The 23,690-nt window shown below is 38.5% G+C and overlaps 3 protein-coding genes across 3 annotated transcripts; 2 read left to right on the top strand and 1 right to left on the bottom strand.

Moving 5' to 3' along the window:
* Positions 1-500: 500 nt before the first annotated feature.
* LOC103952681 (DEAD-box ATP-dependent RNA helicase 16) lies at positions 501-6,357 on the top strand. Its single transcript, XM_009364336.3, is given in 16 exon segments — positions 501-749; positions 887-1,042; positions 1,146-1,235; positions 1,333-1,461; positions 1,861-1,961; positions 2,160-2,274; positions 2,717-2,848; positions 3,021-3,086; positions 3,229-3,241; positions 3,244-3,404; positions 4,435-4,530; positions 4,938-5,075; positions 5,320-5,402; positions 5,593-5,630; positions 5,730-5,944; positions 6,103-6,357. Coding segments are annotated over 16 exon segments (1,785 nt in total). The 5' UTR covers positions 501-584; the 3' UTR covers positions 6,190-6,357.
* An 8,231-nt stretch (positions 6,358-14,588) lies between these two features.
* Positions 14,589-18,224, top strand: LOC103952682 (squalene monooxygenase SE1). Its single transcript, XM_018648783.2, is given in 11 exon segments — positions 14,589-15,055; positions 15,431-15,542; positions 15,700-15,874; positions 16,037-16,139; positions 16,141-16,206; positions 16,391-16,609; positions 16,757-17,032; positions 17,224-17,272; positions 17,275-17,501; positions 17,847-17,868; positions 17,871-18,224. Coding segments are annotated over 11 exon segments (1,602 nt in total). The 5' UTR covers positions 14,589-14,782; the 3' UTR covers positions 17,951-18,224.
* LOC103952680 (pentatricopeptide repeat-containing protein At3g49740) lies at positions 17,892-20,843 on the bottom strand. The gene is given in 3 exon segments (XM_018648784.2): positions 17,892-18,034; positions 18,295-18,720; positions 18,722-20,843. Coding segments are annotated over 2 exon segments (2,205 nt in total). The 5' UTR covers positions 20,665-20,843; the 3' UTR covers positions 17,892-18,034; positions 18,295-18,458.
* Positions 20,844-23,690: the final 2,847 nt, after the last annotated feature.

Genomic DNA, 23,690 nt, shown 5'->3' with positions numbered 1-23,690 from the left:
TTTAATTGTCTATCATATTACATTGCATAAATAGAAAATTTCCAATGTTTTTTTTTTTTTTTGGGTCATGCTACTGATACGTATCATGAAAGAAAAATCACTACTTCTTAGCCCAAATGGAATATGTGGAGCTTCAACATATTTTGTTGATAAACGATAACGTTAGTGAGTTAAGTTATTAATTGTTACGAGGGAGAAGAATCAATAAGGATCGAGCTTGCGCGCACCAGAGTTCGCAGGAGCCAATGTGTATATGAGCAAATTATAGGGTATTAGTTTACCTTTAGGAATAATTTTTGGTGAGTTCGTAAAAGTTAATAATCTTTTAAATGATGGCAAATTGGCAAAACATGGGTACGGAGGTAACTTTCTTTTCTTTTTTTTTTTTTTTTGACAAAATGGGCCGAGCACTTGAAACTTGTGAACGCTTGAATTTGGCCCACATAGCCCATCTCTCAATTTCTACAAAAACGAATTAAAACCAAAGAAAAAATGCCCTTCTTTTATTTACTATTCTTTTTGCTCGCTCCAAAACCAAAACCCTAAACCCTCTGAGAGCTCGAGCTCAAAGACTACAGACTCCCATGGCTGAAACCACAGAAAAGCCGCCCAAGGAAATTGAAAGCGAAGAAGAAGAGGACCAGACCTTCGAAACCCTCGGGCTCGATGGTCGCCTTATCCGTGCCCTAAACAAGAAGAAAATTCACAAGCCCACGCCCATTCAGCAAGTCGCTATCCCTCTCATCCTTGTAAGTTTTCTTTCCCCAAATTAATTTGATTTTATTCTCTGTTTGGATTCGGAGAAAATTTGGAAATGGAAATTGAATTCGAGGTTGAAACCGTTGTTAATTTTACTGTTTTTGCTGTATTTGGAAATGTGTTTCAGCAAGGTAAGGATGTGGTTGCTAGGGCAAAGACTGGTTCTGGGAAAACATTTGCGTATCTGCTTCCGTTGCTTCAGAAGCTGTTTGCTTCTGAATCAAAGAAGAAACTTGCTCCGAGTGCAATCGTTCTCGTGCCTACTCGGGAACTCTCTCAGCAGGTTTGTGGATTTTGTGTGATTACCCGGTTCCAATTGATTATGCCCTTTTGTATTTCTCTGTGTGTTTGATTATTGAATGCCAATGTTTGTGGCGCATATGCAGGTTTATACAGAGGTTTCATCATTGATTGAATTCTGTCGAGTTCCATTGAAAGTTGTACAGTTGACAAGCAGCATGCCTGCTCCTGATTGGGTGCGTTCACCTTTTACCAATTATATGAAACGAACACGTGTGGGTGATTCTAAAACCATTTTGCTGACTCTTATCTTATCTACAATTGTTCTTGCAGAAGACGGCTTTAGCGGCACTACCTGAGATTCTGGTTACTACACCAGCTTGCATAAAGAAATGCTTGTCAGATGGTGTTCTTCAACCAGCTTCCATTGATGATTCACTAGAAATTCTCGTTCTTGATGAGGTGAGGGAACAGTTATTGGCACAGATGCACAAACATATTTGTCAGTTTTACTTTAGTGATGGAATTCATATTCATTGCTTGCTGCCCCAATAATTTTGTTCACCTTCAAAGACTGTTTGCTCCTACACTGATTCTGTACCTGATAGCTTATGCCGTATGCGTTATTGACAAATATTGTATTAGTCTTTGTATAGAGTTGTAATTGTTACTTGAAAACTCTGCTTCGTTGTTGTTTCACATGGTTTTAGAATTTAGAGGTGCATTGACTTTATAATTTTTGCACTAATGTATGGCTGGTAGGTACTATTACGATATTCGCTTTTTCCCATTGCCAAGTTTTGAAGATTGTTTACTTAGTATTATCCCATTGACCGATCACTAAACTGTATTTTGTTTCAGGCAGATCTTCTGTTGTCATATGGTTATGAGGCAGATATAAAAGCATTTACACCTCACATCCCTAAGCGATGTCAATGTCTTCTTATGTCTGCCACCGCAAGGTTTGTTATTTACAGAATATCTGCACCAATCTTATTTTCAGAATTAGAAACGTAGGAGTTGATGTTAAGGATGATGAATTTGGTTCCATTATTATCTCTAGATAGATCAAAGGTGGATTTTATCATTTTTTTCACTTGAGGTTTTTACTTTGCAATCTGCTATTGATACGATACCTAGCACATTTTGACACTTGGCAGTGATGATGTTGAAAAACTGAAGAAGCTGATTCTGCATAACTCTTACATTTTGACTTTACCTGAAGTTGGAGATATCAAGGATGATGTCATCCCGAAAAATGTTCAGCAGTTCTGGGTAAGACTTGTGATGCCTTAACAGGAAATCACATAATCCCAACATTCTTTTGTTTCACCATCTTTGCCAAGAGTGCTTTATGATTCATAACTCATTCAACATAGAAGTAATAGTTCAGTTAGCACAGTCAATCTGTATATTTTTTTCATACTATAAATTACTGAAACATGTAAACTCTATAACCATTTAGATTTTTCAGGTATAAATACTATGCTTTGTTTTGCCCAAAACCATTTATTTTTATTTTTAAGGCATGTCTACTTCAGTTTAGTTTGTCATCTTTCTTTTATGCTATCACCTATTTATAAGTTCTCCCTCTTTGGGTAACAGTGATCTTATGGGTTTTTGTGTGTTTTTCATTGCTTTGTGTATCTTTTGTGTGCCAATTGAGTTCTTGTTGAAACAAGACTTTCATGTGTCTATTAACTTTCTTTTTCCTTAGATATCATGCAGTTTTCGTGACAAGTTACTGTACATACTGTCCCTCTTGAAGTTGGAGCTGGTTCAGAAAAAGGTTCTGATATTCACTAATACAATTGACATGGGGTTCAGATTAAAATTATTTCTGGAAAAGGTATTTAGATTTCTTTCAGATGCGTAACGTTTTTTTCTTTCTAAAACACAATCCTTCAGAGGGAGGGAGGGGTTGATTTATGCCGTTATATAAGTCTAACTGCCTTTATACTGCATAATCATAACTTATTATCTGTCTGCTTTATTTACTTTGTTACTGTCCATTTTTGCAGTTTGGAATCAGATCAGCTGTTTTAAACTCAGAGTTGCCACAAAATTCTCGTCTGCACATTCTTGAGGTTTGCCAATATCCGAATCTATTTGTATTCCAGTCTGTTCATGTTTTGTGGTTTCCCATGTTATGGGTTAGAGTTATTTCTCAGGTCTACCATTTGGAGAATTATGTTTTACGATATCCTTACAACTGTAGTTTGTCAACAGGAATTCAATGCTGGCTTTTTGATTATTTGATTGCGACTGATAACAGCAAATCAAAAGAGAGTGAAGACAAGGCGGAGAGTAGTATTGAACTAAAAAAATCTAGAAAGCATGCTAAACATAAAGCTGACTCTGAGTTTGGAGTGGTGCGGGGAATTGACTTCAAAAATGTACACACGGTATGTCATTACTATTCTTGTTGGTGTTTTTTTGCAGGTTATCATTCTTTACATTAAACTTTGACCGGGTTAGTTCTGGGATATCATGTATGCATCCTGGATGATTTATTTGAACTCGACAGCATTGATTTGGTAAAATCAAATTCACATTTTAATTGCTGGTTTTTCATTCCCAAGAATATTTATGAATATCTGTTACTTTGAAAGTGTGTCTTCAAATTACTATCTTGAAAGATTGTACAATGTCCCAATAACTGTACTGCGTATCTATCACTTACCGGTTGCAAAGTTGACCATTTATTATTTGGAGGGAGAATCTGGAGGAAATATTAATCTTATTTTATCAAATAGTTATAGCTGAAAAGTGGTGAAAATTCTGGATCAGTGAGTTTTTCTTCAGTTCATTCATTATTTTATAGCTAGGAGTCCCATAGGGCTAAAATTTACGTTTGTAACTTAATTAAGAATTTCAAAGGTTCAAGCTTCTTTCCACGATCACGTTGGCCACCTAAGCCATTGTCCTAGAATTCATTAAGTCGATAACCAATTTCTTGTGCCTTGTCAATCTGAGGTGGGAAAATATAATTTATTTAACTCATGCACCTAAATGTCACAATATATGTCAGTATATCCCTTTGGGTATTATATAAGAATTACAGTTTTCTATTTTGTTATGTATTGGCTTGCCATAATGCTCCTTATTCATGTTGTTTGCACTTGTGATTTCTTCATTACATACCCCTATTCAAATGTCTCTTTTTCATGTTGTGATTGGATAGAATGTCTTGGTAATTCAAGTCATGGTGGGCTTCTGCTGTTTCAGGAGCCGATGATTGTTCCTTGAGTCGCTAGTTTAGTTTTTTTTTTTTTTTTGGTTACGGTGGACCAAGTTCACCTTTAATGAAAATTTGATTCCTTTTATATTAATGAAAGATTTCTTTGTTTTCTGTGTTTTAAAAATTATGTTATCAAATACCATGCTCAGTTAGCATTCTGTTTAACCATACCAGCATTTTATTCTTCGATGCAGGTTGTAAATTTGGATATGCCTCTAAGTGCTGAAGGATATGTTCATCGAATTGGACGTACAGGAAGGGCATATAGTACTGGTGCTTCTATCTCCCTTGTGAGTTTGTTACTCGATGATCATTACATCTCTAACACACCCCGCCCCACTCCATTTTCCCTTTTTAAGGAAACCAAATAATCTGAATTTCACACCCTGAACCCTGTTATAACCCCATGCATCCTCTGTGGAAGTTTTCAAGCTCCTTGGGACGTGTCAAATATAACCATAGCTGGCTGTTCCAGTGAACCCAAAATACTTGTACTATTACTTTTGTTTGTTGTGCATGCGTGTGATGCAACAGTGCATGTTCTAAAAAGATTTCTGTATAAATTTAGGTTTGTGTGTTTCATCTTGCCTAAGACGTGTATCTTTAATGCCTCCATAGAAGAGAGAGTTGATAATGATAATTATGATGATCTTATCTTGTGAAACATTCTCATTTTAATATTTGTTTCTTGTAACAGGTGTCTCCAGATGAGATAACAATCTTTGAAAAAATAAAATCCTTTTTGGGGGATGATGAGAAAGATGATTCAAACTTAATTGCTCCATTTCCTTTACTGACCAAGAACGCAGTGGAGTCTTTAAGATATAGATCTGAGGTGATTGTTCTGATTCATTTATCTTTCATGGTTCCCTTTGTCTTTTCATTAAGGTTTCATTGGTCATCTCACTTTTTTCGCTTCCTGAGTGGACCCTTGAGACATTGTCGTCCTATTAACCATAAATTTCCAACTTTCAATCACCTTGTTTTGCATCATTCAAATTCCTAATCTGACACTGAATGGAAGCCTAATGTATGCTCAAAGCCGCAAGATCACTGATGATAAACACCGACTTTTATAGGATGTTGCAAAGAGTGTGACAAAGATTGCTGTCAGAGAATCGCGAGCTCAAGATTTGAGAAATGAAATTCTCAATTCTGAAAAGTAAGTATATACCATTATTGCTTTCTTTATCTGTGACTCAGTATGAGGCTGTGGCCCTTTAAACATTGGGTGTAACTACTCGTGTTTTTTTTTTTTAGTTCCCTGTTTTCCAGCCTTTGCTTTCTCCTCACTAACCTCTCTACGACGACTTATGTTTTTGTTTTCTAACGGTCTGCTTCTATATGTTTAGGTTGAAATCGCATTTTGAAGTTAATCCAAGAGACCTAGGTATTGTTAGTTGGATGTATCAAGTGTCATTATACCCATTTCAGTACCATTTCAAGCTACAAGATTAAACCATTACTAATTTTTATTATTCGTGAGCAGATCTGTTGAAACATGACAAGGTTCTCAGCAAGAAGCCCCCCGCTCCTCACCTACGTGATGTTCCTGATTATCTGTTGGACGCAACTACTAAAGAAGCCAGCAAGACCGTTAAGCTTGCTAGAGCTGCAATGGGAAATCCCAACCCCGCTCGCCGCAATGGATATAAGAAAAACACCAAAAAGAACAAGGACCCCCTCAAGGCTTTCACCACTGAGGTACTTTAGCGTTTGTTTATATGTAAATTCTTTCATGATTTTAAGTCTTATCCGTTTCACTTAGACATATACAACAAAGCAACGAAGCCTCGTCCCAACTACTAATGGGCAGATACAGGAATTGGTTGCTAATGTATTTTGTAATAATCTGATGCCAGGGACAAAAGAGAGCTCGTAGGGACGGGTCGAAGGCAGAAGGTAAAGACGGCAATGACTACCGTAGACAAAAGAAGAGAAAGGCGTAAGTTATCTTTTGATTTCATGCATATGTACTTGTCTAAACAGAGAAGCAAGCAACCAACTCCCTCAATTTTGTATCAAGATATATTGATAAAAGCAAGCAACCAACTCCCTCAATTATGTATCAAGATATATTGATAATTTATGGTTCTTTAAACACTTCCTTTATTCAACTACCCATCTGCAGTGTACTTAAAGGTGGGCTCAACTTCTTTGTCCAGTTATACAATCTTACCCACAAATTTTGTTTTTGGTTTAAAATTGATTGAACTAATGGTTACAAATCTCAAATTGCTGAATTGATCACAATCAAATAACGACGATGCGTGGATTGTTTTTTCCTCCAATTAGGTAATTTGATTGACGTTTGGTTGCTGAAACTTAATTATTGACGATATATTGATCTGATATCAACGAAGAAAGATGATATAATGTTGAAAACGGATTATTTCAGCATCAAATGTCAAAGTTGTTGCAGTATTAATTCCAACACATATATAATTGTGTAAATTATTAGTATATTGTATTTAGGATATTAGAAGATCCTTTATCTTTACGATTATTTTACTTACCATCTTGATTTACAATAAATAAAGGCCTAAATTTTGAAAAATAATACAAAATGCCTCAAACCTATTCTTCATTTCTCTTTTTTTTGTTTGTCATTAAAGCACCTTACCTTTCTCTCTCTAATTATTGGCCACAACACAAGTGATATTTTTGCAATTGCATAATTTCAGCAATTTTTATTTTTATTTTTGTTTTATTTAATATGTGGTTCAACTTTTGTTGTCTACATTTAATTGTTATTTAACAACAAAACTGTTTGGTACAAAGACAAGTCACAACTCACAAGGTAACCGACTCCGGTACGATTCCGATTTACATTTACTCGGAGGACCACACTTGAATGATACTCCAATTCTCTCTCGTGATATATATAGCAATCAATGGCTCTTTTAAGATTGAGTAGTTGTTCCTTCTTAATATACTTTATGATCGATTCATAAAATTTTTTGTTCATAATCGAAACTATTTATATTATAAATTTTTATATAAAGATCAAATTTACACAAAAAAATAATTAAAATTAAGGTTATTTACTCAATCAATTTTAACAAACATGTAGACATAGAGGCGCACCGCCATTGGGGTCATCAGTGGCGATGGCCGCTCTGTGATTTTTGTAAATGCTAATAATGCCAAGATGATCCTCTTCGGATTCTCTTTGTGAGGATTCCAGAGATCCTTTAATCGTGTCTGTTCATCTTACATCGTGCGGTCAGAGAATATTTTAATTTTTTTATTTAAAATTAAACACAAACAGTATATGACGAAAACTGGCTGCACGATGTACGATAAACATACACGATTAAACAATTCCTGAAATCCTTACAAAGAGGATTCGGATATTCCTAATAATGTTCGGAAGGTTGTAATATTTTAGCTATGGAGTTATTTATACATATTCGTACCTTGTGGTCCTCCAAATAAATGTAAAATAAGTTTTTTGTCAAATAAATGTAAAATAATTAAAAAAACACAAATTTTGGGGTCCAATATCAAAATGGAAGATGCATCCTGCCGACATTCGATATTTTTATTTGAAACAAAAGGCCCAAGTTTAGAAAAAAAATGTATTATAAATTAAAAAAAAATATTTATGTGTATATTGCCTATAGTCTTTTAAAGCTTTTTTTTTTTTTTTTTTTATTTTTTTAAGAAGATCATTTCTAATTATTGGATTAAAATCTAAAATTTAGGTTTTAAATTAACCCAATCATTTTTTAATAGTTGGAAATAAAATAAATTTTGCGTTAAAATTTAAAATTGAGTCAAATTTAACCCATAATTTAGGTTAGAGTTAAAAGATTGGCCTACCAAAATTTAGGTTTTAAACTAACACAATCATTCTCCAACGACTGCAAGTGGCCCTCTACCACAGTGGTGGAGATGAGTGTTGCTCTTGCACTACAGCGTGAGTTTGAACTCCGTCGGTTCCTTAATCTAACATCTAATCTAACAATTATATCGTTTGACAAATAAAAAAATAAAAAAAATCATTCTCCCATAGTTAGGTCTAATTAAGTTTGGGTTAAAACATAAGGGCAATTTTAAAATTTTAAATACAGTAAATGCAACGGCTGATCAATGCCCAGCTATAGAGGAAAACACAAATAATTCGAAAAAAAAATAAAAGTCATCTAGTAGGCTTTGATATTTACTTATGGTCCCTCCTTTGGTATTCAAACAACCAAAAAAGCAAATGTGAGACACAATGGACAACAAAAAAATCAACAGCCCCATTTGAACACAAGGTGGAGTCCCAAATTACAAGCTAGCAAGTCAGCCCAATGGACAAATTGATGAACAATTGAAAGAATTATATACAAGTTAGATGAAATAGAAACCGGTTTAGCCTCAGTTACTGCAGCAAATGGTGAAACAACAATTCTTTGCGGGCATCAGGAATGCCAGGAAGACACCGGTGACTGCAATCTTGAATCCCCAACTTTCTTGAATTTCTTCCATATATGGATGGGTGACCATCGATTTCGTATTCGGACAAGCCATGTTCAAGAATTTCACAAGAGTTTTTCATCTGCTTTATGACCTCTTCTATAATTCTATTATTTTCGTAGTAAGACGAGCTCAAAGTTTGGAGCGGTTGAGTTACTTCTTTACAATTCCCACCAGAATTCCATTGACCTTCCATGTTCAGTGAGTTACCGTTAATCATAAACTGACTTGCACAAGGTTTTGAATTTTGAGGGGTTTTAGGTCAATTCACATGAGTTTTTTCTTTTTTGTTATATTTGAATTTTTTTTATAATAAAAAGTGACATTTATAAAATTGGGTGTTAAATTTTGCTATTAATGATAAATACTCATCAAATAAGTTGTATACAATCCAATCCAAAAACGAAAAAAGACATGTTATAAAAATTTGTTTACTGCGTGACACTTGCCATTTTAGGAACAATTTGATAATAAATTGACACATTTTTAAGAAGTGATTTTTACACTGTTATTTCTCCTTCCTTACACATTCATCTTGATCTTTAATATTTGTATTCAATGGTGGAACCAGAAATTATTCAGTGGGTGGGCTAAGCTAAAATTATCACTATGAAATTAATTTGAAGTAAGAAATTTAAATTTTTTTTCTAGGCTTCTAACCTTTAAAATTTCAAATGAATAAAGTAAGTAGAAGTTTTAATTTATTATTATTAAATTTTAGCATGGTTAAAGTGATGAGTTTATTTACCTCTTATTTTTCTGCCACTTAGTACTACGGTCTAGTGGTATTTCTCTTCATTTGTAAGTGAGAGGTCTTGAATTCGATTCTTGTCAAAGGCAAATTTGAATCATATTATTGCTAGTTCATTGTAAGGCTAAGCACACCTCCTTTCTCTTAGCGTATAACATCATTTGTTTGAAAAAAAAAAAAAAACTCTTATTTTCCCTAAAAATAGATATAGAATTTAGACTTTTCATTTCATAGGTGGGTTGCGACAATTAAAAATCATAAAATAACCTAGATGATTAGTATTTGTAAGTTTAAAGATACTCTCAAAAATTCTTGCCAACCAACTAAAGTCCCTCCTTCCCATGATCATCTCAACAAGCCAAAATGCTTTTGTGGGAGACCACCAAATACAGGACAACATCGTCATTGCCCTACAAGGTATTCCATTTCCTCAAGCTCCAAAAGACCAAGACGAAGTTCGAGCTTGGCATCAAACTAGATATGAACAAGGCCTACGATAGAGTTGAATGAGACTTTCTTGAAGCCACTATGCTGAAAATGGGGTATAGCTGATTGTGGGTAGGGCTTATTATGAGATGTGTCATGACTGTGGAGTTTTTGGTGTTATCGAATGGAAGTTCGGGTGATTGCTTTAGGCTAACTCATGGCCTTTGCCATGGGGATCTAGTCTCCCCATATTTATTATTTATCATCAGCAAAGTCTTGTCCCGATTAAGCATGCATGCTTCTGAGACAGGTTTTATCGAAGGAATCAGGATTAATGCCTATGGTCCTACATTATTTCACTTATTATTTGTGGATGATACCTTGATTTTCTTGTGGCATCAAGGCGAAATTGAAAAAATGTGGACAGGCTGCTGAAGACTTATTATCACGCCTCGGGGCAGGAGGTCAGCACCCAAAAATCGGTTGTGTATTTCAGTGCTAAAAAACCCTGTCTGTTTAGGAAGAGCTATGTGGGATTTTGAACATGACAAGGGTGGAGGATCTTGGAACCTACCTTGGAATCCCAGCAGGGTAGGGCAAGACTAAGATGGTGACTCTGTCTTATATTAAGGATCGGGTATTGTAAAAAATTCAAGGATGGAAGAACAAATTTCTTTCATATGCCAGTCTTGAGGTGTTGATTAAGGTTGTGGTTCAAGCGGTGCCAACTTACCCAATGAACGTTTTCCGCCTCCCGGATAGGCTTTGCAGAGATATTGACAGGGCAATTGTGAAATTCTAGTGGGTGAATTCTGATAAGGCCAGGGGCATCCACTGGGTTAATTAGCGGGACATGGGGATGCCCAAGTGTAATGGCGGTATGATGTTCAAGAATTTTGGGGACTTCAACCTCACTCTTTTTTCCAAACAGAGTTGGCGTCTTATCCAGGAGCCTAATTCATTATGGGCTCGGGTCCTTAAAGATCGGTATTTCCCAAATTCCTCATTCTTAGAGGCTAAAAGGCAGGCTAAGCTTTATGGATATGGTCTAGTACTTTGGAGGGACGAGATGTAATTATGAAAGGTGCTCATTGGCAGGTTCTCAATGGTAGGAAAGTTTGACTATAGAAAGATGTCTGAGTCCCAAGTATTGTGGTTGGTCATCTTATCCCCATTAGCAATGGTGCGATGAATTTGGAGCAGACGGTAGAGTCAATCATTAATCATAAGGTTGGTGTATGGGATTTGGATCTTATTTGTAATGTCATCTCGATGACGAATAAAATGGCAATTGAGAGTTCTTATTTTGGTGATCTCGAGAGGCCTGACCATCTGGTTTGGCGGGCAGACAAAATTGGGAGATACATGGTCAAATCAGGTTATCGATAGATCATTGGGCAAAGACCACCTTGTGTAGGTCCTATTGAATCAATTAACTTGAATGTTTGGAAGTTGATTTGGGGAATACAGACGCCTCCCAAGATGAGGAACTTCATGTGGTGGAGATCATAGAGCTATTGCCACTTCCCGGAACTTGTTTTAGAGATGATGCTCCCCTTCCCCTACATGTCCAATCTGCGGCGAACATGACGAGTCAACTGAACACCTCATCCTCTTATGCCCATGGGTGGAAGCAGGTTAGTTTGATGGCCTCCTTGGTTTTTTATTGGACTAGAATTTCATTTCATCGTTTGATGCTTGGCTTCTTAGGGTGGGAAATGGGAATTAATGGATCTAAATTGGAGAGGGCGAGGTTTCTCATACTGGTTGCGTTCTCCTGCTGGTTCATTTGGAGATCCAGGTGCATGTCAGTCTTTGAACAGTACCAATCGTTGCCCTTAAATACAATTGCTGCCATTAGGAACGCGTTTGATTGCTTCTTTTTGCAACGCGCTGCTTGCCTTCATCCTCTTTCCAACGGGCGTCTATCTGGTCATTTCCATGGTCCCCTCCTCCTCCTCCAAATTTGGTTAAGGTCAATGTTGATGCTAGTTGGAGGTCGGGGGATTCTCGGGGTTTTGCAGGCATTGTTATCCGTGATGCTCACTACAGATGCATTGAGGTGGCTCGGGTGGAAGTTGTTGCTTCAAGTGCTCTGATGGTGGAATCCATCGTGATTTGGGAGGGGTATGCCATTGCTCGTCGAAGGAATAAGCTCCAGATTGTTGTTGAATCTGCTTCCAAGCTGGTGATATCCTATCTTAATGTTGGCTTGGATTGTACTCCTTGGGAAGTTCTCCTCATTCTAAGCCCTGTCTTGGCTTTGGGAAGTTCTTTCCAGGCTTGTACCTGGTCTTGGATCTTAAGATCAGCAAATGCTATGGCGGACTTTGTTGCGTCACATTGTGTGGCAGGGATACGCAATTCTGTGTGGATCAAAATACCTCCATCCTCGCTTGTGGGAATCCTCAACAAGGACGGTCTCCCATGCCCCGTAAGTTATTTTCGTTAGAAAGCGTTGGATCGACGTGTTTGTCGGTGCTCGGCTACATCTTGTAACCCTTACATCCCTCTTGCTTTCTCTCTGTTGGTTTCTATCAGCCTTCGTGGCTCTCTCCTTGTAATTTGGCTTTTGCCCTGATTTTATGAAAGTCCAATTTCCTAAAAAAAAATAGAACTAAAACTTCTTCTATGCTTAGCCCATAGGAGCCTTGTATTTGGCTCTACCAGTATTTGTATTATTATTTTGAGAAGACCAATGTTTGTATTGAATAAATAAAAAATAATTACAAAACATAAAATAAAATAAAAAGTATCGAAATTGTTTCTCTATTTTTCTTTTGTGTTGAGTTAGGCTCGAATGGTAGCCTTGGACTGCCCAACTAAAAAGCTGCATGCTTTTAATAATTTGTGGTCCCTGGTTTTACGATTTGGCCCTTCTTCTTTTAGGAACTTTAATTTTCAGTTAATATGATTTTATGATATAAGAATTATCTATACTACTTTTCTTTTCAAAAGGATTATTTTTTATTTTTTATAATTTTATTATTATTAACAGGAGGGGGAGAATTCAAAATTATAATAATTATTTAGAAGAGAGAGGAATTTTAAACCCTGAAGGCATGGGTGGAAACTCACTGTGACATCCCACATCGCCCAGGGGAAGTGATCCTTAAATGTATATTCCCATCCCTACCTAGCACGAGGCCTTTTGGGAGCTCACTGGCTTTGGGTTTTGTAGGAACTCCGAAGTTAAGCGAGAAGGGGGCTAGAGCAATCCCATGATGGGTGATCCACTGGGAAGTTGCTCGTGAGTTCCCAAAAACAAAACCGTGAGGGAATGGTAAGCCCAAAGCGGACAATATCGTGCTACGGTGGTGGAGCGGGCTCGGGAAGTGATCCGCTCCGGGCCGGGATGTGACACTCACACTCATCCACTAGGATATTAATCTTTTTGTCAATTGAAATTCCAAGAAATTATAATTTTAACCCTCCCCTCAAAACTGAAGAAAATTAAAAGAATGGACAATTTAATAATTACATAATAACATGAATTTTACTATTTTTACGCCGCTCTCACAATCATGTACACATATCAGGTCCTATTTTAAAATAAAAAACAAGTAAATTTATTTAACCTCTCTGAAGCACACCCGTAAGGGTACAGTTTGCTAGTTTTAGTTAAAATTTTCTTAATTAGTAAGAGGACTAGTGAACTTAAACCAAACAAAATTACATACTACTAGTGCCACTATAGTTAGGGGCACCTCTCAAATATTTAATATTTCAGAACTATGTGAATTCATTTTTGTGGTTTGTATGATGCCACTAATTGCTATGTTCTACAAACTTGGACAACTGATATTTTATTTTCGTTAACGGACAAGTCTTTCTTTTCTAATCTTTTCCTAACAAGTAACTAATACGAGTCTAAAAATTGCATTTTTTAAAGAGAATAACTCTTGGGTTTCAGCAGTCGTATAATTTATACATAATGATACGTTATTAGATTGACAAACTTTTCTCTTTAAGTCTTCCTCATTTTGGTAGTCCTTGTGTCCTAGTTTCTAGTGATGCTTTATGAAGCTACATGTCGAATTGAAGAGTTCAAATCTTCTACGCTCAAACTTCTCTGCGCCCTTTTTATGATTAATCTCAGAGGTTGACACCTATCCTCAATATAATAGAATTTTAACAAGAGATGAATTAAAAAAAAAAAATCTGAAAATTTAAAATTTTGAAAGGAAAACAAAACAACAAACCCAGCCATCCATTGCTTGTATGGTTTATGTAAATTTTATTTTTTTATTTTTTTATTTTTTTTTTAAAGTGTATGGTTTATGTAATTATGTTGTGTTTTAGTAATAAAGTAACCCTTTACCCAAAAAAAAAAAAAAAAAAAAAAAAAAACAAGAAACCCAGCCATCTATCCTCTCACCCACCCAACCTCGCCAACTGCCGCAGCCACCGGCGGCAATCCCTATCCTCTCCACAACTGGAAAGCTCCGAAGCGATGAATTCGAGGGATTAGGAACTCTTGGATCGCTGGCGGCGGGAGGAAGAGAAATAAAGGAAGGGAGAGAGAGCTCCAAATGACAACACAAGCACAGTCCGTAATCACGCACGCAAAATGAGCATTCAATTCCTCACCCAACTACCCCAAAAATGCTCCTACAAAACCCCCCACGTCCACGTCCACGTCCACGCCCATGCCGTTACCCACATCCCTCCTCCTCCATCGTCATCCACAGCAATCAATTTCAAATTCACATCCCTCATCATCTACCTCCAATCTCTCTCTCCTCCCATAATTCTAAAACCAGAACCAGAACCAGAAGAAAGCCCAACATTACTAGTTGCACCCACTCCCGCATTTCTTCATCTGGATCGCCGGCTTCTCCATCTGGGCCTTCTTCTTCTCATCTGGGTCTTCTTCTTTCTCATCTGCGTCTTCTTCTAAGATGGCGGCAACTGTGGCGGTTGATCCGTACATTCTCTGGACCTTCTTCGCCTCCCTCTTAGGCTTTCTCGCTCTCTCTGTTCTCCGTCGCCGGAATTCCGGCTATGCCAAGAGCAATGCTCAGAAGAACAAGAGTAATTCGACGATCGTTCAGGATAAAAGCATCAACAGCTCTGACGACGGAGAATTCCCCCCAATTCACGGCTCTGGCACCGATGTAATAGTCATCGGCGCCGGCGTTGCTGGCGCTGCTCTCGCCCTTACCCTCGCCAAGGTAAAAGAAAACCAAATTAAAGTTTTGATTTTATTTATTATTATTTTTTGGGAAATTGTCAGCTTCTTTGGTTGTTTGTGAATCTGGGTGGCGTAGCGTGTCGGCTTCAGAACGCTTGTTTTTTTTACTTTTTGTGTTGTGAATAGTACTGTTAACTGCCCGATTGAAAAGTCACGATCTTGGCATGCCATGCACTTAGAAAAGTTAAAGTTGATGACGCAACTCTTGTTTGTAACTTTGTACACAAGTTTTTGTTATTTTACTTTTATCAACTTTGCAAATAAATAAAAAGTTTGACGGTTCATCGTCAAGACTGGCATGTCAATGCGCTCTGTAGAATTGTAGAAAGTTTTACTTATCTGTTGCTAATCCCAGGAGGGAAGACATGTTCATGTGATTGAAAGAGACTTGACGGAGCCAGATCGAATCGTCGGCGAGCTGCTCCAGCCAGGAGGGTACCTCAAATTGATTGAGTTGGGTCTTGAAGGTAATAAAAGTTGCTAATTCTTGGAGTTTTCTTTTTGTTCCTCTTCTTACTTAAGTTGGCTTTTTGAATTTAAATGTTGAATATGCCGCTTTTCTTAGTATTGGTTTCGGTTGCGAAATCTGACAATAACAGTAACATGTATGAGCATTGGTTTCAGATTGTGTGGAGGAAATCGATGCTCAGCGAGTGGTCGGTTATGTTCTTTTTAAGGATGGGAAGAACACTCGGCTGACCTATCCTCTGGAACAGTTCCACTCCAATGTGGCGGGGAGAAGTTTCCACAATGGCCGATTCATACAGAGGATGAGGGAAAAAGCTGCAAAGCTTCCCAAGTAAGTTTCTTGCCTCCTCATTTGAACGCTATGTTGTCGTGCTTGAGTCCATGATGTTTGGTTTCATGTAAATTATCAGCATTTTTTCAGTGAATGTTCCGTTTTCGTAATGCAGCGATGATTGACCCCCTTGCATCCTCTTGTGTCTTGTTTTCTTTCAAGTGTACAACTGGAGCAAGGTACTGTAACGTCCCTGCTTGAAGTAAATGGGACAATTAAGGGTGTTCGATACAAAACCAAGGATCGTCAAGAACTTCAAGCGCACTGCTCCTCTTACGATTGTTTGTGATGGTTGCTTCTCAAATCTGCGCCGCACTCTTTGCAAGCCTCAGGTAAAGTTGCTTCTTCAAATCTCTAATACAACGATTACGTGGTTTGATTAGGATGCCGATGCACTTGCAGAAACCTTTAACTGGAACCCTCATTAATTTTTTCATATCCGAGGATCAGAGATTTCTGTTGGAACCCGCACTTCCTACATTGACAAAGATGGTATCGATCTACTTTTTTTTGCAGCTTGAAGTGCCCTCTTGGTTCGTGGGATTAATCTTGGAAAATTGCAAACTCCCATTTGCAAATCATGGGCATGTTATTCTAGCGGATCCCTCTCCGATCCTGTTTTATCAAATCAGCAGTACAGAGGTCCGCTGTTTGGTCGATGTGCCCGGCCAAAGGGTACCTCCCATTGCCAATGGTGCAATGGCTAACTACTTGAAGACTGTGGTGGCTCCACAGGTACCTTTCGGTTTCAAAATTAGGGGTCTTGAGTTCAAACATTGAAACATTTTGATTGATCCTATTTTTTCGACAGTAGTTTCTGTCCCTTTTTGGGCTGAACCGGCTTCTTCTATTTTGAATTAACGAAGAAAATGTCTGCTTCAGGTTCCACCAGAACTTCATGATGCCTTCGTTGCTGCAATTGATAAGGGAAATATTAGAACAATGCCAAACAAAAGCATGCCAGCTAATCCACAGCCAACTCCAGGAGCCCTTTTGCTGGGTGACTCTTTCAATATGCGCCATCCTTTAACCGGCGGAGGAATGACTGTGGCACTTTCTGATATTGTTGTACTCAGGGATCTTCTTAAGCCTCTGCGGAACCTACATGATGCAGCTTCGTTGTGCACATACCTAGAATCCTTTTATACCTTGCGCAAGGTAAGCTCTGTTGCTCATGGGTGCCGGTTTAATATCGATGTGCAGAATCCTTTTATACTTTGCTAAATCGAACTGTTTCAATTCCGTTTCTTGTTTGGCTGCAAAACAATTGATTTCAAGGTTGCATTGCTTGTATTAGAGATGTTATTATCACATATTCATCCTACTGATATTTAGCGTTGTTTTCACAGCCGGTTGCATCTACGATAAATACCTTGGCAGGTGCCCTATACAAAGTGTTCTCTGCTCCCCTGATGAAGCAAGGACGGAGATGCGCCAAGCTTGTTTTGACTATCTAAGCCTTGGAGGTGCCTGTTCAACTGGACCAGTGGCTTTGCTCTCTGGTCTAAATCCTCGTCCGTTGAATTTAGTTCTTCATTTTTTTGCTGTGGCGGTATACGGTGTTGGTCGTTTGCTACTACCATTTCCTTCACCGAGACGCGTGTGGATTGGAGCTAGATTACTTTTGGTGGGTTTTTCTTTTCCCCTTTGCTTTCCTAGATGATTATAGAATGTTGAATCATGTTTTTCTTCCTGGCCTAAAATGACAAATGACTCATTTGATATCGATGACTTCTAATCAAACAACAGAATTTCATTATGTGAACGAAAATTGTACACCATGTGAAGCCATTTGGTTGGTTCTTACCAGTACCTTGGATCTCAAGGCAAAGCTTTATAAATGAACTTCCGTATAAGCTAGATAGTAGATACCTAATTTTCCAACTGAGCAGATCCTACGGCCGTCATAGTAGTATACATGATTTCAATCAGTTTCTCTGGTTCTTAACAAAGAGCGTTTTCTTTTTGTCAGAGTGCTTCTGGTATAATATTCCCATCATCAAGGCTGAAGGAGTGAGACAGATGTTCTTTCCAGCTACTATTCCAGCTTATCATAGAGCTCCTCCTGCCGAGTAAGCTACAGAAAATGATGGGGGAGGGCAAGGCAGTGGCATGCTTCAGACTTGTTGCTGTCAAGAGTCGAGATAAACCAGTCAGTACCTGCAAATTCTTTCTTGTTGACGATAGATAAAGAGGAAATCCAATTGTATTTTCCCTAATGAATTGTAACATTATTGCCAAATTTGTATATCTTATAGTGGTATGGCTAGAAAAAAGAAATGTAAAAGTATATGTGAGATGTTCGAATTGAAAACAATATGAAGAAATATACGTTACATATTTTGTGTTACATTCTGTGCATTATTTATAGATGAACACTGGACTAAGAGACGATGGGAAGAGTTGTCGGTTCAGCTTACCTTTTTACTGCTACGTCTTCATTCGTTGATCACGGAAGCATTAACTTCATCAATGGCAGTGCTGAGTGTCAAATAAAATGAATCTTGTAAGGCTTCCACTATGATTAGTACTTTAGAATGGCACGACGAGGCTTGGTTTGGTTTCCAGTCGACCCTGCATGTTTTTATGACTTAATCCAACTCAATCCAGGAATCTTCGGAACCCTTGTTCTGTTCATCAATTCTCTCACATTAGCTGCTTCTTCCCATTGACCAGCAGCTGCATAAATACTGGCCAGAAGCACGTAAACTGTCGGATTATTTTGTTCAGTTTCAAGGAGAAACCCAGCAACTGTTCGTCCTAGCCTTAAATTTCCATGTGCTGCACAAGAACTGATTAGTGTCCACCAAATGTTTGGATGTGCTTCAATTTGCTTGCTGTTTATTACAGTTTCTCGCCTCATCAAGATACCCAGCACGACCAAGAAGGTCAACTATACATGAAAAGTGATCAACTTCAGGTATAAAGCCATAATTATGAATCATGGAATTGAAAATTCGGGTACCATCAACAACTAGACCAGCATGGCTGCAAGCGGAAAGGACTGCCGTAAAGGTGGCCTTATCTGGTTTGACTGCAGATGCGTCTTGCATTGCCTCAAAACAGCGCACAGCTTCATTTCCTTGCCCATGCTGTGCATAAGCAGCTATCAGGGAATTCCAAGAGACTGTATCCTTTTGAGTCATTGCATTGAAAACTCTTACGGACCAATCTATAACGCCGCATTTAGCATACATGGTGATGAGGGCATTACCTAAGCACATCTGATGCGAAAACCCAAATTTGAGAATGTAGCCATGAACTTGTTTTCCGTCTTTCAATGCTGATGTGCTTGAACAAATGCTCAAAATAATACTCAAGGTACACACATCTGGCCTGTGTTCTGACATTAGTAGATTAGAAAATTGCTCTAGCCCTTCTTTTACCAATCCATTCAACAGGAATCCGGAAACAATAGCATTCCAGGAGATCAAATTTTTGGACTCGATATCTTCGAATACTGGATAGGCCAGATCAATCAGACCCAGCTTAGCATATGCAGATACCAATGCATTTGAAACGTAGATCTTAAGGATAAGCCCATTTTTGTGTGCAAGGGCTTGAACCATTTGCAAGATCTCAATCAACTCCGAGCTTGCTAACAAACTTCCAAAAGTAAACTCATCTGGTTTGACCCCTGCCCTCTGCATTTGCTGGTAGACCAAGATGGCTAATTTACTGTCATTCCCTTGAGCATAAGTCGAGATCATGGTGTTCCATGATATGAGATCCTTCTCCTCCAATGTCTGAAAAACCTGGTAAGCAGCATGCAAATCTCCACAACCAGAATACATGGTTATTGCTGCATTGCTCACAGAAGTAAAAGTTTCGAAACCCGACTTAACAGCTTGGGCAAGTACATGGTTGGCAACTCTTGCAGTTGAACATGAGGTCATGACACTTACAAAAGTCAGCTCGGTAGGCCTAAGACATGCCTCTTGCATCAATTTGAACATTTCCAAAGCTTCTTTATCTCTTTCGGCACTCACCAAACCATTTATCATCACATTAAAAGTAATCTGATCATATATTGCACCTTCCGCTTCTTCAAATAAATAAAATGCCTCTGAAACACTTCTGCAGTTAAAATACATAGTTATCAGAGCGTTAACAACAGAACTTCTACCCAAAAACCCGGTTTTAAGCACTAAAGAATGCACCTGCCTCCCAAAACCTAAGACCCCCAAACCACACAAACTCAAAACAGTAGCAAAACCATAATTATCATGCATAACACCCATCCTATGCATTTCACAAAAAAAATCAATAGCAACCTCATCAAACCCATTCTCTGCACACCCGGTAATCATTGCATTCCAAATCGCTACACTACCCTTTTGGGGCATTTTATCAAACACCTCACAGGCATAATCCACATGCCCCAATTTTGAACAAGCCGATAACAGCGTGGTCCACGAATAAACATCTGGGTTTTCAATCATGTCGAAAACCCATTTCACAGAAGTCAAGTCTTCGGCTTTCGCATAGAGCGAGAGCAGGGTGTTGGCTACGTGAGGGTAGGCTTTGAGGCCAGACTGGATGGCGTGGGCATGGAGTTGGGTTCCGAAAGCAAGGTCGCGGCAATTGGCGCAGGCGGTGACGGCCGAAGAGAGCGTGTAGTGGTCCGGTCTTACGGACGGAGAGGAGTGGATTTGGGTGAAAAGCTGGAGGGCCTCTGAGTAACGGTGCGAGCGAGTGAGGTTGGCGAGCGTTTGGTTCAGTTTGAGGATCTGCTTAGTGGCGACTTGGGTAAGGGTTTTTGTGGGTTCTTTGTAGAAGTGGAACTTCATCGATCTCTTGAATTTTGGGTATTTTCAGGGACTGCATTGGTAAAATCTGATGGTTTTTGCAGGTCTTGCTTGAAGAAGAAGCTTCAACCGTTGGTTCCCGCCATTCGGGCGTACGTTTAAACGCCGTTTAAGCTTCCTTTCATTTTAAAATTTTTAAATCGTTTCCCAGTATTTGTGCTTGCTTGAAGGTGATAAAGTTTAAAGTTCAATTCTCATTAATAACGATTATTCAGGTAAATTTTTTTTTATGTCAAAGCATCTAAAGATTCGTATAAAATAACATATATGTAAATATTGTTCCTTTTTTATATCATTTATCTACTTTTTAATGTACAAAATATTCCATGTATTCACAAAAAAAGGAAAATTTTAATTCATTTTTTAATCATAAATTATTCCAAATGTTTGCCGGCCTTCTTACTTTTATCTCTCACAATTGAAAATTGACCAATATCTTCGTCCACATTTGGCTCAGCATATCAATGTCAACCATGTCGTCAATTTGTCAAACTTTCAGTTCTACACCGGAACTAATGTTCTAAAAAGCGGGCTTAATCCAGTATCGTGTATTAAATCAGGAAGACCATTGAGCGGCGTCAGGCACACATCTGGGCGGGTTAGCGGCCTCGGCGATGTGGTAAAAAAAAGCCCTGTTGTGATACTGGCGACTCACAAAGAAAGAAACTTTTTGCAATTGTAGAGGTGGATGACGGGACGGCTGCTAGTTAGCAATAGTTCGGGTTTTTTATGCTCATATTTTTAGTCTAAATAGACATTTATTTATATGATAAATAATAAATTTATTTATATCCATTTGCCTAAGTTTCCATCTAGGAGCCTAAGCGCTAGGTCCCAACCTATTGTTCAACTAGTGTTAGCATCTTTTAAAACATTGACTAAGACAATATATTCGTTTTTGTTTAATCATATAATATTCCGAATGTTTGCCGGACTTCTTTCTTTTGTCCCTCATCACATTTGGAAATTCACCAATATCGTCCTCCACATTTGGCTTAACATATCCATGTCGTTAATTTAACAAACTTTCAGTTATATACTGGGACAATTTGCCAAACCATACCAATCAACCACCAATGAACAGTAAGTCAAATTTTATAGTTAGATAACAACTATTAATAATACCATTGTGATTAACGAAACATTAGGCATTCGATCAAGATTTTCATTTAATCCTATGTGTGCATCACTTGTAACTGGTAAATATTTCCTTTTAGACTTGATTTAAGTGCCAAATTAAAGGACATTTTACTCTTCCACATGCACACACATTGGTGAAATTAGACATATATGGAATGGAAAGTTCGATTTTGATCATAATGGATAATAAATTTAGGACTCGTTTGAGATTGCTTCTGTAAAAAGCACTTAGTAGTGCATCCTAAAAGCAGTTCCAACGGGAAACTGATAGGCCGGCACCCAGGCTTTGCACTCTAGCCATAGGCTGGCAGCCAGCCCAAGCTAGGCAAGAGATTGGCCCATAATCAACAAACCCATGAGACGGCCTACATGACGCAGGCTGACGTCAGTTACTTTTGTTTCTTTCTAATTTTTTGCGCCAGAGAGGGAATTGTTGTGGAGGCTAAGGAACAGAGTTGGTCGAGGCAGGAGAGGGTATCGAGAGGGAAAGAGCCACGAAGGGAGAAGGCAAATAGCTTGAACGTGATGGCTCGAGTTCGTCTGAAAATCTGAAGAAAAAAAAATGCATCGACAGCATGTTTGCATCAACGCAAAGGTTTCCAACACGATTTATAAGTTAGAAACCATAAGAATAGGATTGAGAACTTACCCAGGTGAAATGCAAGAGATTTCACCTAGAATTGGACCTTGAACTCGTTGGAGTTTGTCCGTTTTCCTTTGTTGAAATCACACGCAGGGAATTAAGCCCTCAAATTAACCACAAAAATTGCAACACAACTGGATTTAAAGCTCAAAAACACAATTCAGTGATAGAAACATCACTTGGGTTAGAGATTGAGATCTCAAGCTCTCGGCTTCAATGGTAAAACCTCGCACCATGCATTGATGCCGCATGCAAGGCCATGGTTAGGTTCCTTGCTCTAGGATCAAAAATATATTTGTATTTGATTGTGAATGTTTTAAGAAATTGAGACAGAGTCCCGTGAGCTTAAAAGGGCCGAAAATGATGTGAGAAAACGGGACAGTGACAAAGAAAAGACTACTTGTCGCCTAGTCGCTTATTTTAGTCTTAGTGGTCGTTTTGTGTGGTGTTGGAGATTGGGCACTACACTCACACTATCACTCTCCTAACCCGCTGTCCATTTCGCTGTACTCTCTCTCCCGAGCCCCCTTTCCTCCCATTTCCCCTGAAAACGTACGGACATACACCAAAACCATTCAAACACCCACAAATCGAAGGAACCAAGTACATATTCGAGCTCGTGAGGCTCGTGCGAGTGTAACCATACCATTTTCAGGTGAGAACTCTATCGTTTTCACGTCGATTCGAAGTTGTCCGATTTGAGTACTATTCATGCAAACGTAAATTCTCACATTTTAGGGGAAATGAAGCTCGTAGGTAGCTTGGTGAGGTCCCAAGGAGTCTCAGAGTAGTTCGTTTGAAGGATTTGGACGTCGGGATCACCGTGTTCGAAGTTGGTCAATTTTGGATTGTGTGGATAGGTGAGATCTCGTAGTTTTTAACCCTTAAAAGTGGTATATCGTTGTTCTCCTAGTTCTAGGCGTCATTTTGGTACAAAAATCGTGAAAATTGGATGAAAAACGAACGAGATATTGAAGTTTTAAAATTTCCCAGTTTTCCGGCGCCGGCGACGGCACCGGAGGCTCGCCGGAGAAGGTGACGGAATATTCCTAACGCCGTTAACGGAATCTGTCAAAACTGACGGAATATTCCTAACGGCGTCAGTTGACGCCGTCAGCGTGCCAGGCACGTGCCTGCGCGTGGCCGGCGCGTGTGGGCGCGTGCGGCGGTGGAAAATTTTTCTAAAAATTTAGGTGTGATCCTGAGGTTGTGTAGAGCACGTTGG

Source organism: the organism of the source record quoted next, unplaced genomic scaffold, assembly GCF_019419815.1.
Source record: "Pyrus x bretschneideri cultivar Hongxiangsu unplaced genomic scaffold, Pyrus_bretschneideri_v1 Contig8, whole genome shotgun sequence".
Classification (NCBI taxonomy): Eukaryota; Viridiplantae; Streptophyta; class Magnoliopsida; order Rosales; family Rosaceae; genus Pyrus; species Pyrus x bretschneideri.
The sequence above is the reverse complement of the archived record's forward strand: the minus strand, read 5'-3'. Positions and strand labels throughout refer to the sequence as shown.